Source organism: Falco punctatus (genome assembly GCF_963210335.1).
Source record: "Falco punctatus genome assembly, chromosome: 2".
Lineage (NCBI taxonomy): Eukaryota > Metazoa > Chordata > Aves > Falconiformes > Falconidae > Falco > Falco punctatus.
The window spans coordinates 89527308-89543908 of record NC_137581.1 but is presented as its reverse complement, the minus strand read 5'-3'; the positions used below and the strand labels follow the sequence as shown (position 1 = coordinate 89543908).

The 16601-nt window shown below is 50.3% G+C and overlaps 1 protein-coding gene across 2 annotated transcripts in view; it reads left to right on the top strand.

Moving 5' to 3' along the window:
* Nucleotides 1–235: 235 nt before the first annotated feature.
* Nucleotides 236–16601, top strand: part of PTCHD1 (patched domain containing 1) — a 46865-nt gene continuing 30499 nt past the window's right edge. Inside the window, exons 1-2 of one of the 2 annotated variants that reach the window (XM_080375220.1) lie at nucleotides 236–625; nucleotides 663–12637. In XM_080375220.1, the coding sequence (XP_080231346.1) occupies nucleotides 11297–12637 (1341 nt within the window). In that variant the 5' untranslated portion in view covers nucleotides 236–625; nucleotides 663–11296. Of the gene's footprint in view, nucleotides 12638–16601 lie in introns of both variants that reach the window. The other variant, XM_080375221.1, reaches the window with a different exon arrangement.

Sequence of the window (16601 nt, the reverse complement as noted above, 5' to 3'; positions counted from 1 at the left end):
CATTTCTTTTGGGCAGAAATACTGTGTGCTTCGAATTCGATATGCCGGCTGGGTAACGCCCACACGCTTAGAGCAGCCTCACACCAGCAGCACCGGCCGCTTTTTCAGCTGGGGAGCTGACGGGTCCGATTCACAGATTCTGCCTTGCCTTCCCCACACGGCAGCAGCGGCCCGCCCGCCCCGCTCCCCGCCGCCCGCCCCGCTCCCCCGCCGCGGCCGCCCACGGCAGGCACCGCCCGGCGCGCCCACGGCCCTGGCTGCCGGGCAGGGCCGACAGCGGGAGCCCGGAGCAAGGCGCTCACGGCTGGCCCGGGACGCCCGGCTTGGCGGGGCCGGGGCACCTCAGGGGCCAGCACCCGCGGCCACGAAATGGCGCCTCGGCCCCGTGAGGCGTCAAAGCGCCGGCGCCTCCGCGGAGCCGTCCCTCGGCGGGGCAAGGCGGGCGGCCAGGGCCCTCAGGGCCGGCCGCTGCGCCAGGCAGCACCGGCCCCGGCCCGGCCCGGCCCCGCTAGGCCCCGGGAGCGCTGCGCAACACCGCCGCCCCGCGGCCGCCCGCCCTCCCCGCCAGCCCTTCGGGGCCGCGGTATCTCCCCGCGGCGGGAAACGCGCGGCGCTGCCGCTGCCCGTCGGGGAGGGCCCGCGGCGGCCCCGGGCGGCGGGAGCCCGCGGGGGTCTGAGGGGAGGAGGTGTGGGGAGGAGGAGAGGGAAACCGAGGACGGACTAAAGGAGAACAAGGGAGAGCAGCAAGCTCGGGATCTGGTACGGAAGCAGGGCACGAGGACGCGCCGTGCACCGGGCAGAAGCGGGGATGTCGCCTGGCCCCGCGGCCGGGACTTGGCCGACCATGCCATCACGGCGCCAGCAAGCTCCTTCGTGGGCTCTTTGCAAGAACTGGAGGCAAGGGGAAACCACAACATCGCAGCCAGTGTAAATGGAAGGCACTGTTCTCTTTAAAAGAACTGACTGACTTTTTTTCTGCGGGTAATCCGCTGTGTTGACAGTCCACTGCATCGGCGGGCTGGTGGCATCCCCAGTGACAGCTGAAAGCAGCACAGCCTCAGCAGTGGCAAATGGGAAGAAACTGCGAAGCTTTACCAAGAGACAGCAGAGTTTCACGATCCCTGTCAACCCTGAACTCCACCTTACTGAAGGTTTCCCTTTCTCGTTACCTTTTTTCTCACATCTGTGAGCTTGATTGTGCCAAAGCCTGACCACTCTTCACGCCCTGCTCCCTTTCCTCCTCTCTCCAGCTGCAGCCAATTTCACCTCTGTCCAGGCCATTCCAAGCCACCTGGACCTCTGGCTACAGACCAGTGACCCAGGAATTAGTGTCGCTTATCTTGATTTTCTCTTTCACTCAGAGGATATGCCAGGCCTGACAAGAAGACAGAAATTTCAGAAGCCAAGGCTGAGTTCACCCATCTTTCTGCAGCTCGCCCCCACTCAAGCCGTTTCCTCCCATACATTTACCCAGACAAAATCATGTGTCCCAGCTGTCAAGTATCGGAGTCCTCAGGCAGTCAGACACAGCAGTGAAAGGCAAGGACAAAATCTGATTTGCAGGAGGGTATACAGCTACATAACTCGTGAATCTTTCCTCTTCTTTTCCTCTTTCCTCTTCGTTCCAATCACAGCTTCCTTCAAGCACCTACAGCAAATGACGCAGGGTCTGGCCTCCAGGGAACAGACTCATTCCATATGCAACTCTGCTTCCTTAATTAATCCTAATCAATTAAAAAATCCTAATCCTAAAAAAAACTAATGCATTATCATGTAAGTAAAATCTGTGTGCACACTGAGGCCAAATTAAGGTCATATTGGCATCTCAAGTTAGGTGTTTCTGAACATTTCAGTGCTCTGCAACCTGAATGTTCTTCAGATATAAATCTGTATTCTGGAACAGGGGGGGCAGGGGGTGTGAAGGGGGGAAGCGATTTTAAAGCAAATGTCTTCCCCTCCCCCACATGAATTCCTGCATGCAGTATCATCTCAAAGGACTGATCCGAACTCTTAATATATAGACTTTGGCCTTACAAGCTGAGAGGGAAACAAACTTTCCAAGGGAGGATGAAACACCGTTTGCTGTGATTGTCGCTGCTTTTGTCTGGCAGCAGAAGAGACCCAGGAATACAAACTGGGGAGGTGGATGGTGGTGGTTACAGACCCATCTCTGTGCTCATTTTCCACTCTTGTAAGTAATGTGTTCCCCAAGCCTGGGATACACTCCCTTACTGTTCTATCCCACCTGCTGACCCCACTTTCCCTCTGCACCATTATTCCCCATCAGCTTCCTAAGATTTCTGTATCTCCATGAACCTCTGTTCATCTCCATTCCACTCAGACTAATTCACTTTCCATGATATCAGAGGAGGATGCATTGGAAAAAAAAAAAAACAACCAACCGACCAAAAAAAACCACAACCAAACCAACCAAAAAAAAACCCCAACCAGGAAAACAATCTCCCTGAACTTAGCAGAATTGCCAGGGACCAGAGCAGCCCCTGGCTTCCAAAAAAAGCAATTGCAAAGCCCCAAACTGAGCATGTTAAATACAGAGTGGTTTAAGCAGCCATCTCTTAGGAACCATCTGCTTAAGCGTGTGCAAATACTGACTTTTGAGATTATTATGATTTAGTAAATTTGGGAAGAATTTTACAGGAACAGCAAGAGGAGGTTCTAAGTACTACTGTGACAGAAATATTACAGAATAATTAAATACTGTTTTTAGTCTCAGGAATAACATTCATCTCCCATGAACCAAAATGTAAGCTTGCAGCAGCCTGGAGGAAAAAAAAATACGCTTAATGATTTCCTAAAATGTAGAGTAAATTTCACTGAAATATAAAACAGTCATTCCTCGTATGATAGTCCCATGCAGTCAAAATTAAGTGTGTGCTTTCAGGTGCAAAGCCAAACTCAATTAGTATTATACACAAACCAGAATATACCCTGAATTCTGATCAGAGGCAAGCTGATGATTCATACTGCCATGGTCTGCACATTCGTATTTGCTAGGAAAGCTAGAGTACAGCTTGATAAGGGGTTTTGATCCAAAAATAGGCACATATGTGATTTTAAACATTTGCCTTAGAAAATTAGGTTTTGACACTCTGCTTTAATTGTGTGTCATGTAATACTGATGGGCATTTACCCGGGTAGAACACCAGCTCCTCAATTAAAATGTAAAATAGTATGTTACATTTACAGTAATAAGATAATTCTATATTCATGAGCAGAAAGTACTGCTTGGAATGCAGTTTTCATAGAAAGTAAACCCAAAAACCCTATAAAGATCAAATGTACATCATACAGTAGGATAATTCCCTGCTTCTGTTTTTATCTTAGGAACATCAGGAACAATCGGAAAATCAAGCCACTCCTATGAAAAGCATGTAAGAGAAAAAGGAATCTGATGTTTTCTTACATTGAATACACACCTGCTTAAATATCTAATGCTTCCGAACTGAAAATGTACGCCTTAAGAATAACTGCTCTCTATCAAATGCTGTATGCATTTCACCTGCTCGTAAAATGTACACCTGTGACTTACTGCCATGGGTTTCTTCCAGCACCATACAGTCCGTGTTTTGTCATGAGAGATTTTTAGTGCTTAAAAATAAAACCATGCAGACTGTTGTATTGCCCTAAACACAGTCCCCAAATAAATCTTCAGCTACTGTCCTGCATATTCTTTACATGGAGACGTGGGGTGAGCAAGTAACAGGGCATTTTTAAGGGCTATTCAAATAAGGCTGTGGCACATTTTTAGTGATCACATACAAGGGATGTATGAATGGCAAATCCTCCGCTTTAAAATAATGTGGCTGGTTTGTTTCATTTGTTTGTTTTGCTACTTAAGGGTCCTCTTCTACTACTTCCTCCTGATTGTAGCCAGTCCCTGACTTCATTCATGGGTGCTTACAGCAATGCAGGGGAAAGACATGTTTGTGACAAACAGAAAGGACAGCAGCAGCTCAAGGCACAGCAGAAAACCAGCATGGAGGTACATCCAAACTCATCAAGCACGTACCTGGTGCAATTGCCTGGTGTATGTTGAGAAAGCACTGGAGCAGGGCTGTCACAATGGCCATACAGGATCCATATTTTTGTGGGAAGCTGAAAATGGGCTGGTTAAGGAGTAATTAAAACTCACTTCCCCTTTACTTTTTATTGTATTACTTGGCCCGTTTTGACATTTAATAACAGCCAATAAAGCATAACAAAGCATAACGTTAAGAATGATCTTACAAATAAGGGTTCTCTGGTCTGAATACTCTACAGGTCCATGCTGGTATATCATTCTGTATTTCCTAAGTGCTGTTAAATTGCTGATTATGCTCATTCTACTCCCTGTGCAAGGAAGACAACCTTTATCATCCCAGTTTTAAAGATGGGGAAACTGAGGCAAGAGGCAATTAACAGTGAATTGCCTGTGACCATACAGCAGTGGTAGAACCTGATTCCTGCAGCTTTCAGTCCTTGATCCATTGTCTGTGCTACGTCCTGTAAATGATGCAAAACCTCTGTGACACTGTTTAAAATCTAGTCAATCTGATATCAGTTCATGTACACATTCTGAAAGACTGCAGAAAAATTAAGTTTTTTTAAAAAATGTCCTTTACTGAAGGTCTTTTACTTTATAGCCAACTACACTGTCAATATGACTCAATATGCCATCTAGATGCAGGTGGAAGAACGTGACAGAGCAGTATGAAGACGATTCTGAGTCAGAGTGTGCTGTCCCAAAGTTGTACATCCGTAATTTATATTTAGATAATTGTCTTTACTAACAGCTTTAAAGACACAAAGCCTAGCCAAAGGCTATAAATGGGACATAAGTCACAATATGAAGCAGCAAAGCGGTGGAGAAATAGGCTGATCAGCCCTGTCTATACAGCTTGGCTCCTCTGCCAGGGACTACTACTGAATCTGTGTTTTCTCTTCTTGTAGGTGAGCTAGAGAGGAGCTGTCCTCTGTGCTCAGTAACAAGTGTCTCTGCATCTGCAAATCACAGACTATTTTTCTTATACTTTGTCAGATGTGGATCTGTAACACCTAACCTATCCTTTGGCTATATCCTAGCGTCACACAGACTGCTGGCTGAGAAAGTCCTCAAAGACTCCTAGTCCATTCTTCTACCCCAAGGTGGGATTAGCAATACTTAGGTCACACCTTACACATTTATCCAGCTTGCTTTTAAAATCCTCCAATACTGGAAAGCCTACACCCTTCCCAGGTGACCCTAGTGCTCCACATTACTATAAGAAAGTTACTGTTAAAAAGCTTTTTTAGTATCTGACTTAAATGTCCCCTGCTTTCATTTAAGCCTGTTTGTAAATATATATAAATAAGCGTTTACAGATATGCCATATATATATATGCTGTACATATATCCATATATGGGTGCATATGTATTTATTTCTAAATCTGAAATCAGAAATCAGATGCTAACCTACTTCAGTAGCTCCATGTGTTTTATTTTGCTTTCTCTTGTAAGCTAATTGTTTTGCCCAGTTTTGTATGAAGGCACATAAACAGAAAAGAAACATTCACACTATTCTAGGAGGTACACTCTGCCGAAATCCCAGTGTCTCCAGACATTTACTAAACTCCCAGTTAATGTTTTGTTTTATACTGAAATTTGTTTGTCTCTTAAAGCAGTGTTTTACTCTTTAAGCAAAGAAGCCATATATTTTATACAGTTAACTGTGATAGTTGGATTATTAATTCCTATTTTTCTAAAATACTTTATCCATAAATTATATCACTTTTTTCTTTTGGTCTCTTGAATTCTGAATAATATAATTGTTTTTCTAGTATCATCAAGGTTGTTTTAATAAGAACTTTGTACTATGTACACAGGTTTACATAAGTATGCTTCTTCATTGGGTCACAGTCTTTTTTCCTAAAGAATATATTATTTAAGTCTGTCCTCTCCTTCTTTGGACAAATTCATGATCTTGACAAATTTTGTGCATTTCCTATTTTTTTAGGAAGCTGCATCATTCAGTTATCTGATACAACTGCATTCAATTAACATCAACCACACAGGGACAGCAGGCAGATTTATTGTGCTGTCTTGTCTGCTTGTTTTGTTTCTTAACATGTAGTATGAAAGCTGTAAATTGACTCGTCTGCTTATATTAGCTGTAACATTTCAGCACATCAGGACCATTTAGACTGCATTTCAAAATAAGAACTTAATCCACCTTTCTGCAAGGAAGGGCTTTTTTTCAGGCCATTGTTTTTTATGGTGAAGAAAAGACCCTTTCCAAAGGCTGACAGAAGTGTCAGCAATCACTGTTTTAAAATAAACAGGTGAGAGGCCATGATTAATCATCTGGTCAATCACAAATATCAGATAGCCTAGCCAAAAATATAGCCAGAGAGCAATGATCCAAAGGTTTCAGCCTAAGAAGTAAATCTAGATATAACATGATATGGGAGAACCCTAATAAAAGCAGAGCTGGTTTTGTGCAGCCTATGCCAATATGCAAGGGAACAGAACCACCCTTCCCCTCTACTGAGTTTTCATACAAGCAGAGAAAATAAAGCACAGGCTCCCTGTTAGATTCCAGTTTGTTTTTTCAATCTGTTCATGTTAATGGTACAATCGGGGATCTCCAATTTTTGTGTCATCACTGCCAGCAGCAGGCTAATGGAGCATCTCAGAGACAGACCACAGAACTGCAGTTCCAGCCACACAGGGCACTTCCCTCTTTTTATTACACTGTAAAAGATGTCTCACACGCTTTCTCTTAGCAGTCCTCATGAATCAGCAAAGAGCTGCCGAAGAGTGACCATTAGGGCACTCGGGAAAGAATCAGGTGCCAGCTGTCAAAGTATTTCTGGGTGATTTACATTCTTTTTATATATCTCTGTATCCAGTAGGAGGAACAGGCCAGCAAGGAGCTTTTACGTATTCACATTTTACAGGACAGGCTGCAAAAAAAGAGATGTTGTCATGCAAGAGCAGGAGGGAGGATTTCTTTCCTGTTAGCTGATGCAAAAAGCTACTCCAGTTCCTGTGGCTTCTCCCAAGATCTGCATTAGCAAGTCCAATTAGAGTATGTATGTCCTGTCACGGGTGGCAGAACGTCAGGGCACTGGGGAGTGCAATGCCACAGTGCGTGCACAGCCATAGCTTTTCTTCATCTTTACCTCTCTCTTCCATTCCATTTGGTGAACATTAGGGACATACTGAAGGAAAAAATTCAACATGATTGATTCTGTCAGTAGCCTGTTTCAGGAGGTAAGAAATCAGCCATCCTGAATTCTGGCAATGAAATCTGTAGATGCAGACCACAAAATGTATGGCCATCCCTTGGCACAGTATTGCTTCTTGGTTTGTATGTTGGGTTAAGAAGGCAGCTATTGTTCAGATATCTCCATCCTTCATGCCACAAAGGACTTGTTCAGAGAGAGATCACACATATGAAAAATACTGCTTTTATCCTCTATTTTGTTTCTGCTTTCTCTGGTGGCAGAGTTTAAAAAATCACCTCAGTTTTGGGGTTCTCAAACTGTGATCATGCTGTTCGTGTTCATGATGCCCCACTATTTGGTGTCATCCGAAAGAAGGTGGGACTGAGGAGATGAAAAGAGAAAAGTGAACAGTTTCATTGTTTAAATATAAACTATTAACTGCACAGAGACTGGCTTACAATTTCCAACGGTTGCTTCTAGGAAGCCCTTTACAGTACAAGCAAATTGCCATCCTTGTAGAAGTGTTGCATGTATCAGTGAAAGGAGTGATACTTTTGGGTAATCTTCCTACTGGGATGGGACACAGGCTCGAAATAAGGAGGAGGCCTCCTCCTGCTTCACTTTTCTGCTAACTGAAAATGGACAAAAGCTACAAGTTGTGAGGTTCATTCACCAATCAGCAATGGGAGATTAACTTCATCATTAACCTTGTCTGTGCCCTCACCAATTTAATTGGCATTGGCCCAGGTCCCAGATGTAAGGCCAAGAAATACAGAGCAGAGCTCATTCGGGTGATGCAATAAGAGCTACCGCACTCCCCAGCCATCCTGGGCTGGCTACATGTTGTTTTGATCTCTTGGCACAAAGCACAGTGTCTTTGCACATCACTGGCCAGACTTTCAGCAGGTATAGATGAGCATAACACAGAGAAATTAAGTGAAAAATGTTTTGCATCCCTTAAGAATCTAGCCATAATTATTAAACTCTCCTTGAAATTTTTTTTTTTACAGTTCCCTTTAAAAAAAGAAGGTCTTTGTTACCCATCTCCTCACTGTGGGTAACCTCATTCTCTCCAAGCTCCAGCTGGAACCTGCATCACATTGCTCAGTGCTCTGTTGCAAAAATCATTCCACATTTGCAGCACTAAATCCCCTGCACACACTCCTAAAATATCTTCTCTGGTTCCTCATGCCTAACTAAACAAGGCAAAATCCTGATTCTCTGCATACCTCCCACAGCCATCCCAGCTGCTCCTGCCACCTTTTCTTTCCCCTAGGCCCTCTTCACTCATCTGAGGTTACTCATCAGGAATCCCCTCCTCCCATCACTTCTCTCAGCTTTTTCTTTCATTGGACCCCTTTTAAGGAGGTAGGAGGAAGAGGTTATTTTAAATAAAACCTTGTCCACTTCTTCCTTTCACAGTAGCTTTAAAATTCATTACTGTAACAAAATTCGAGCAAATGCATAGGGAGATGCCTGTTTCTGGATGTTCAAAGCATCCTGCTCGTGCTCACAAAGAGCTAAAGCCCTGTGGCGCAGGCTGTGGGGTGCATGACCCACCCAGGCTTTGCAGACCCCAGGAATGACAGCATGGCCTCATGCTATGCCACCGGGCCTGTTTGGCCTTGAGAGGTCCTGAGCATGGGTCGAGACAGTCTCTTTGCACAGGTCTGAGAGTCAACAAATGTTTCACAGTGCCGAGCAGACTTGAACCCTGTGCAGATGCTGTCTTTATGAGTCACGTCTTCCTCATCTCCCTCTTACACTCTGTCCCCAAAAGTAGCTGCCCTGAGGCATTTGCTTTGAAAGGACATAATTGTATTGTCCTCCCCCTCCCGCTTCCCAGCATCTGCACCTCATTGTATGGTCATCTCTTCCCATCGTTCTCTTCTTAATTTAGTTTGGAAACTCTCTAGAGCAATGAGACATCATTATCTATTTTGTAAAGCGCCATTCGGAGCTGTAGCAGAGCAGCACATCTGTGTGATAGAAATCCTACCCTTCCATTTCCTCCACAAGAGAGGCAGAGCTGGTTAATGCTTAGGAGGTCAATGTGCACTGCCAGGCACGTGCTAACAGCAAGAGCTCCAGTTACTGGAGCTTTCCCCTAGAAGAGAGGTGAGAGCTCAGCCATGCTCTGCTGTTCACAGAGTACTGGTGGGAGGCCTCGAGCTGCTCCACTCCCGACAACCATATCACACAGAACATATTTTGATGCCAATTTTTGGAGTACCAGAGCGCTGATGGTCAGTAACAAGGTGACTTCACTGCCTGCAGAGTCAGGAGTAAGGAGAAAGTTTCCCCTCCGGTTTGGTGACACCCACAAGACACGCTCATGGCGTTAGAACATTCTCACTCAGTGCGGTTACAGCACACACAGCTGAGCTGTGTTTCCAACAGCACGTGTCAAACTGCCTCACATCCCACCCCTGTATGTCCCACCCCTACGGGCAACCCCACTGTCAAAGGCAGGGCAATTCCCTGGGCCAAGGGGAGGCAGAACTTGGTGGCGTGAAACCCCACGACTACCTTTGGGAAGACATCATTTCCACTGCAGCTAACAGTGCAGTCCGATGCTGGTTACAACATGCCATAAAACAGGCCCCGGTCTGGGAAGACAGAGGAACATCCAGCAGAAATGCCGGTACATCGGTTTTCTTCTCTGCCCCCGCAAAACGGATATATTCTTCCTGGAGTCAGCCTGTAGCTTACGCATTAACGTGCCGAGAACTGGGCTGGATGTCAGGCACTCAAACTAGTTTTCCTGAGGTGCCCCGGGGAACTGCGAATCAGCTACTGGATAGTTACTGAAATAATTAATAATCCCCTTCATTTTTAATAATGATAAAATACTTTTAATGAAGACCAAAAAAAAAAAAAATACCAGCACAGATGATACTGTCAGCAGCAATGACAAAAGCTCTTTACTTGTTGCTAATGTCACAAAGCACTAGGCACATCCCAGCATTTCCCCTTCATACACACTAACGAGACGGAGCCGTGCTGCGGGCTGTGCCCCGCCGGCACCGGGCAGCGCGGGGCGAGCACTGGGCTGGGGGGTGAGAGGCCTGGGCTCCTAGGCCCGATCCTCTCCCGTGCCTCTGCTTCCGCTTCCATCTCCATCTTCGGGGTTTTCTTTGAGTTATATTCAAATCAAATACTTAAACTGATGTAGGTCTGACAAGAGCAGTGGGGGGTCACCTCTGTGGGGGTGGAACCGGGGCACAACCGTGCCACAGACCCCGCGCCCCTCGGCTGGGCACTCCCCGGCCGGCGGGCACAGCACTGCCCGCAGCGTTCCTGGGCTTGGGCTCAGCACCCAGAAGCACCAGGGGACACGAGGACCTTGCTGGCGGTAACTCAGCACTGCTTGATCAAGCCATTCACTCGCTCGCCACATTCAAAGCGGTGAGACATGGAAAAAAGAGTTTAGCATTCAAGCTGTGTGACCGCGCTGCAAGTGAGGAGATGGGAGTGATGTCAGGGAGGGTTTGTGCATGAAGCGTCCGTGACAAAACATTAGCTTAGGTCAGACACCACTGAAATGCAAAAGGGAGGATGACTGTCAGCCAGTCCATCAATAACCCAAACAGGGCGCTGCCGCTGTTTCATGCGGCAACACGTGTAACCGCTGTCAAACAGAAACTTCCTTTTCGCCGATTTGTAAAACCACCGGCCTGGGCAGTAGCCGGGCTCCCAATGCCAACCGGGCAGGGCCCGCTGCCAGCAGCAGGAACCGGGGCGCCCCGGTACGCCGCAGCCTCAGCCGGCGCGCCCACACGGCCATTTCCGCTCGCCTCTGTAACCGCCGGCTGTTCCACGGCGACGGGCGCCGGCGGGGCCGGGCCGTACCTGCGCACAGGTGGGCAGCGCGCTCGGCCACACGCCTCCGAGGCGGCCCCCGGCTGGCGGCGAGGACAGCGGCAGCGCGCTCCCCCGGCGCGGCACGGGGCCGGCAGCGGCGGCGGGGCCGGCGAGCGGCCGGGGCTCCTCACGCCGGGCGCTGCCGCGGCCGGGGCCGGCGAGGCGGGCAGGGGCACCCCCGCCGCCGGCGCCCGACTTCCCTAGTGGGCATGTGCAGGCGCCGCACATGCCCACTCGGGCCGCGCGGGGCCGGCGGGCTGTACCGCGCTGGCGGCGCCGCCGCCGCGGTCCGCTGCGCGGCGGGAGCGCGGGGCGCGCCGTCGGGCACCCCCGGGACGCGGCCCCCCCCGCCGCCGGGGGGTGCGCTCAGACCTTTCTGGCGGCGGCCCCCGAGCCGAGCCCCCCCGCACGAAGCACACCCGAGTCCCTCTCCGCGAGAGGCGGCGGCTCCGACCCCCCGCCGCCGCCGCCCGTCCGCCCGCCCGTCGGGGCCGCGGGCAGCCTGCGCTACCCGCCCGTCCCGGCGGCAGGCGGGGCCGGCCGGCAGCCGGGCGGGGCGGGGCGGGGCGCGCCGCGGCGTCCCGAGCGCGGCCCGCGGGGCGGCCCCGGCGGGAGGCGCCGCGCTGCGCCCCGCCGCCCCGTGCTAGGCGCCGCCCGGCGTGGCCCCGCGCCCCTGGGCGGAGGGCGGCGGCGGCGGCGGGGGCGCCGCGGAGGGCTTTCCGCGCCCGCCCCGCCTGCCGCGGCTGGGGGATTAGTCAGCAGTCTGCGGGCAGCCCCGCTCCCGCGCAAACTCCGCGGCGGGGGCGGGGAGCGGCGAGCGACGCCTGCCCCTTCCCGCGGCGAGGGGCGGTGGGGCCGCGGCGGCGGCGGCGGGGCTGCCCCCCCCCGCGGCGGTCCGCGCCGCCGCTCCGCGGCCGTGGCGAGGGGCGGCGGGTTTGCAAGTCGGGCAACGAGGCGCCGGGAAACTCCTCTCGGGCACGGTGGCGTTGCGGGAGGACGGGCGCCCGAGCCGCCCCGCGCACGCACACGGGCGGGCGGGCGCGCACACACACCGCACACACACGCACAGGCGCGGCGGCGGCCCCCGGCCCCCCGCAGCCGCGGCCGGGGGGGAGGCGGCGCCCGGCGGGGCTGCCCCATGGTCTTGCGGGGGCCGTGGGGGAGCTGCGGGGGCCCCGGCGCGGCGCTCGCCCTCCTGCGCGCCCTCCGCACTAGGATGTTGCGGCAGGTCTTGCACAGGGGGCTGGGGACGTCCTTCTCCCGGCTCGGCCACTTCGTCGCCAGCCACCCGGTGTTCTTCGCCTCGGCGCCCGTGCTCATCTCCATCCTGCTGGGCGCCAGCTTCAGCCGCTACCAGGTGGAGGAGAGCGTGGAGCACCTCCTGGCCCCCACGCACAGCCTGGCCAAGATCGAGAGGAACCTGGTGGACAGCCTCTTCCCGGTGAACCGCTCCAAGCACCGGCTCTACTCCGACCTGCAGACGCCGGGGAGGTACGGCAGGGTGATCATCACCTCCTTCCGCAAGGCCAACATGCTGGACCAGCACCACACCGATCTCATCCTCAAGGTAACCGCGGCGGGTCCCCGGCCCCGGGCGCCGCCACCCCGCCTGGCCCGGCGGCCCGCATCCCGCCCCGAGCCCGGTCCCCGCACCTGCCCGCCCGCCCGGACCCGCCCGTGCGCGCCGGCCTCTGCCTGCCCGCCGCCGGCGCTGCCACCGCAGCTCCCCGGTCACCTCCCTGCAACAGTTGGGATGCCTGCCCGCCGCGGGGAGCCGGCACCGCGCTCCCTGCCAGCGCCGCGGGCTCCGCTGCCTTCCCCCCTTCTTCTTAATCCTTTTCTTTCTCCCCTGTCTTGGTTTCTATCTGCTTTGGGCAAGCGAGAAGGGCAGGCTGCGCGCTGAAACGATTTTTCGGCGCCGCCGTACTCGCCTTGCAGCCGTGCTCCCGAGTTAAGGCGACTCGGGCTTTGGTAAACTCAAACTTCAAAAACAGTTAGGTGCCAAGCTGCCGAGAATGCTTTGGGGGCTGCTGCTGTGTCAGGGCTGCACTTCTGCCTGGAGAGGGGTGGCACAGAGCACACAGCCTCCCTCTCGCTGCTCATGAAGGCAAGTGACATAACTCTGCTGATTATTTTTAGCGGGTAGTGGGTTTTTTTCCCCCTCCACTCCCAACCCACCGCCACGGAAAATGCTGGTTTCATGGGTGAAGAGAGATCCAGCTCGGCTCTAGGTTGCAGGCATGGTGTAGCCTGTGCTGCCGGTTCAAGTTAGGGCGGGCAGCGCCTTTCCCTGTCACTTGAGCGGCACGGAGCGTGTGAGTCACTGGCAGGACATCTCACCGTACTATATGTCATAACATGTCGGAAATCTACATTTGTGGGAGCTGGTACTCTAGTTTACATCCCAGTAGTTTCAGACAATCTTGGAAGGATAAACAGGGAGGGCAGACGCAAAACCTGTGCGTTAAGAGGGTCAAGTTCACCCATGAAAAAGGAAAGGGACATTTGCAGATCACCAGACGTGTGGCTAGCTCAGCCCTGCACGTTTTTGCTGTTGCCTTGTGGAAACACTGGAGACTCAGCATTGCTCCCCCACCCCCACCCCCCACCGAATGTCAGACTGTCAGCCCGTACAAAAGCCAATGTTAATTCTTTCTAAGCGCTTCAGGGAGTGTCTCTTCTAAAATGAAAAAATAGATGCAGATACCTATTGTAAGAGACTTTGGGGAGACCTCACTCTTTACTGAACAAGGAAATAACTGTTACAGTGGATTTATTTATGTTTCAGTTCCACTGTAGGCACATACAGAACTATAGTACAGAGCCACTCAGTATTTTATGTTTTCCTTTTTTCTTTTTTTTTTTTTTTTTTCTGTTGACATACTGCCCAACGGTAATGAGCAAACAGATTTAATGAGCATCGACTCACTAAGTACAGTAACAGGAACGTTACTGGCAAATGAGAAAACTCCAGAGAGATGATTTTCATTCCTTCATTTTCTTGTAACATGAATTGCATTCGCATCCACTATGTGCACATTTACTCAGTCATAGGATAATAATGATAATGGATTTTTTCTGTGTTCTGCTTTCTGTAGAGATCTGTAGTTTTATCAATAGCATAGTGACACACAAATAAATGGCACTCAGAATCTTTCCGCAACCAAACTTCTGCAGAAGATTTATCGCATCAGCGAAACAGCTATAACTTAGAAAGTTCTGTCAGTATTTAACACTACCTCATTTTTAATAAACAGAATTTACTAACAAAATGATTATTTTTCATTTAGTGAGATAATGGACACCACTGCCATTCAACTGTGTACTCTTACTGTTAATGTGACATTGTCAGGCATATTTGATGCATTATTTCCAGCTCTTTACTTACCTAATTCATTCCAGTATGTCTTGTGTGGACTAGATTATGTCCTTTGTCCTAATTATTTTGCTGTTTGTGGGCAGAGCTAGGCTCAGGCAGCTGCCTATCCAGCCCTGTGGATGGCCCTGTGGGTCAAAGCGCAGCAGAACAGGAGGGAGGGCTCCTGGCTCCCAGTATTGTTGCAGCTGTGGTGATGCAGGGCTACATCATTTTGTGTCAACGGGGCTCACCAAGGGAAGGAGAAAAGACAAGGTGGCCATCGAGGTTTTCTTATATATGTGCAGTTGCATGAAGGGGAGAAGGAAGCAAAGGCAGCCCCAGCCCCAGTCGAGAGCCCACCAACTCGGCGCTTGTAAATAAGCGTCCTGGGTGAAACTGTGGAGTCATCCCACCTACTTCCCTGAAAATGCTGCCATGTAGGCACCGTCAGGCCCGGGAGCTGATACAGCAGCACTGGCTTATCTTTGCTAGAGAAGGATGACCTCCCCAAGGGAGAGGTTTTGCTTTAGAAGAGCCGTCGGGTCGGACACTGGCTCCTTGCGCATGGTTGTTGCTGCACCTCCACCCACTGGCAGGAGGGTGGGAGACCCGGAAGGATGGTTGTCCCAGGCAGGTGCCAGCTGCTCTTGCAGCACCTTTTCTCCATTTCCTTACCTGCAGTATCCCACCTTATCAGCCAAGGAGGGAAGGCAGCGAGCCGTGCTTGAACAGCTACAGCTACCCTAGTCACATGGCAAGCGAAGGAGATTCATCTGGCTGCAGCAGAGGGAGAAGTCAGCTTCCATTATTGTCCCCTTAGTAAAGGGATACAGAGTTTTGGGGTCTGAGCAGTTGAAATTGAAACATAGCTGGTACCGTCAAAAGTTAATCACTCTAACATCCTAATCAATTAATCAGTTAATGGAATAACTTCTTTAGTGGCATCTCTAAAATACTCTGGTTAGCTTGTGCAGTTCCCTGTGGGCACATTACCAGCCCGAGAAAGTTGCTGTTAACGCTACTGCACGATACCCTCTTGGCTGACTGGGAGGAGATTCAGGGAAGGGCTCAGCCTCACGACTGTCTCGGGCCCAAATCGCGAGTGGAACTCCCAGAGCAGGAGCTGCTCTCGGACCCCCCGCTGACAGCATGCATCTGCCAGCGCAACGCTGGCTGCTCACACAGCAGTGGCAGGTCTTGCTGAACGTACAAGCTGTTCCACACATTTCTCCTGCTCATCAGCAGGGAGATGTGTTGCTGCTTTATATAATAGTTTTGACTTGGAGATGATACCGAGTACCCCCTTTATTTTTTATTTTTTTTTTTACTTTTGTATAAATCTCCATCCATAGTTCTCATAACTCCCCATAAATGCCTAAACCATTCTAGGCCTGCCATCCCGATGTTGTGTTTCCAGCTGGCATAGTCACTTGCAGAAGAAAGCGAGAAACCTAAGCATATACTGAATCACTGGCCTTGAATAGATGATCCAAGAAAAAGCCTCAGTGAAGTCCTGGATATGCAAGAGGTGCATCCTGAGGTTGAGATGCTGTGGGAGGGCAATAATGAAATTTTACTCGCAGCTGTACATGCTGTTTAGCTGAGCACAGGGCACTGGCATCCCGTGCTGTTGGTGTGTAGGACCTTTCTTCGTCAAGATTTCACCCTTTCGAGAGAGAGGTAGGAAGTCAGAACACCTAACTGAAGAAAGTGTGCTTTTACCTCTGCATTTCCAAGTGCTTGGAGAAACAAAAATAATTGGGTATCTGGTATGGACCAGCATGCAGAAGTTCAATGATTATATAGAGTCTGTAGAAATTGTCTAAGCCTAGAGTCCCACCTAAAAATAGTGTTAGAGCAGCCCCCTACCATTTCGTGTTGGTATTTCCACGTGCAACTAGAAACTTCATAGGTTGAAGGCATACACACTGACTGGAAATACAGACCTAGCCAGATTTTTGAACCCTAGAGAATATACTGGTGATTTTAGCCGGAATTTGAGACACCCATCCTTTTGAGCCTCTTCATTCCTCCATACTTAAAGTGAGTTAACTGCGCTATACTACAAAAGACTTTTTTTTTTTTTTCTAAATGGAAGCTTTCCTTTTTTTGCAGAAGAATATCCTCTCTTCCATTTACGTTATTGTGTTTATAACAATAACACAGTACTAAT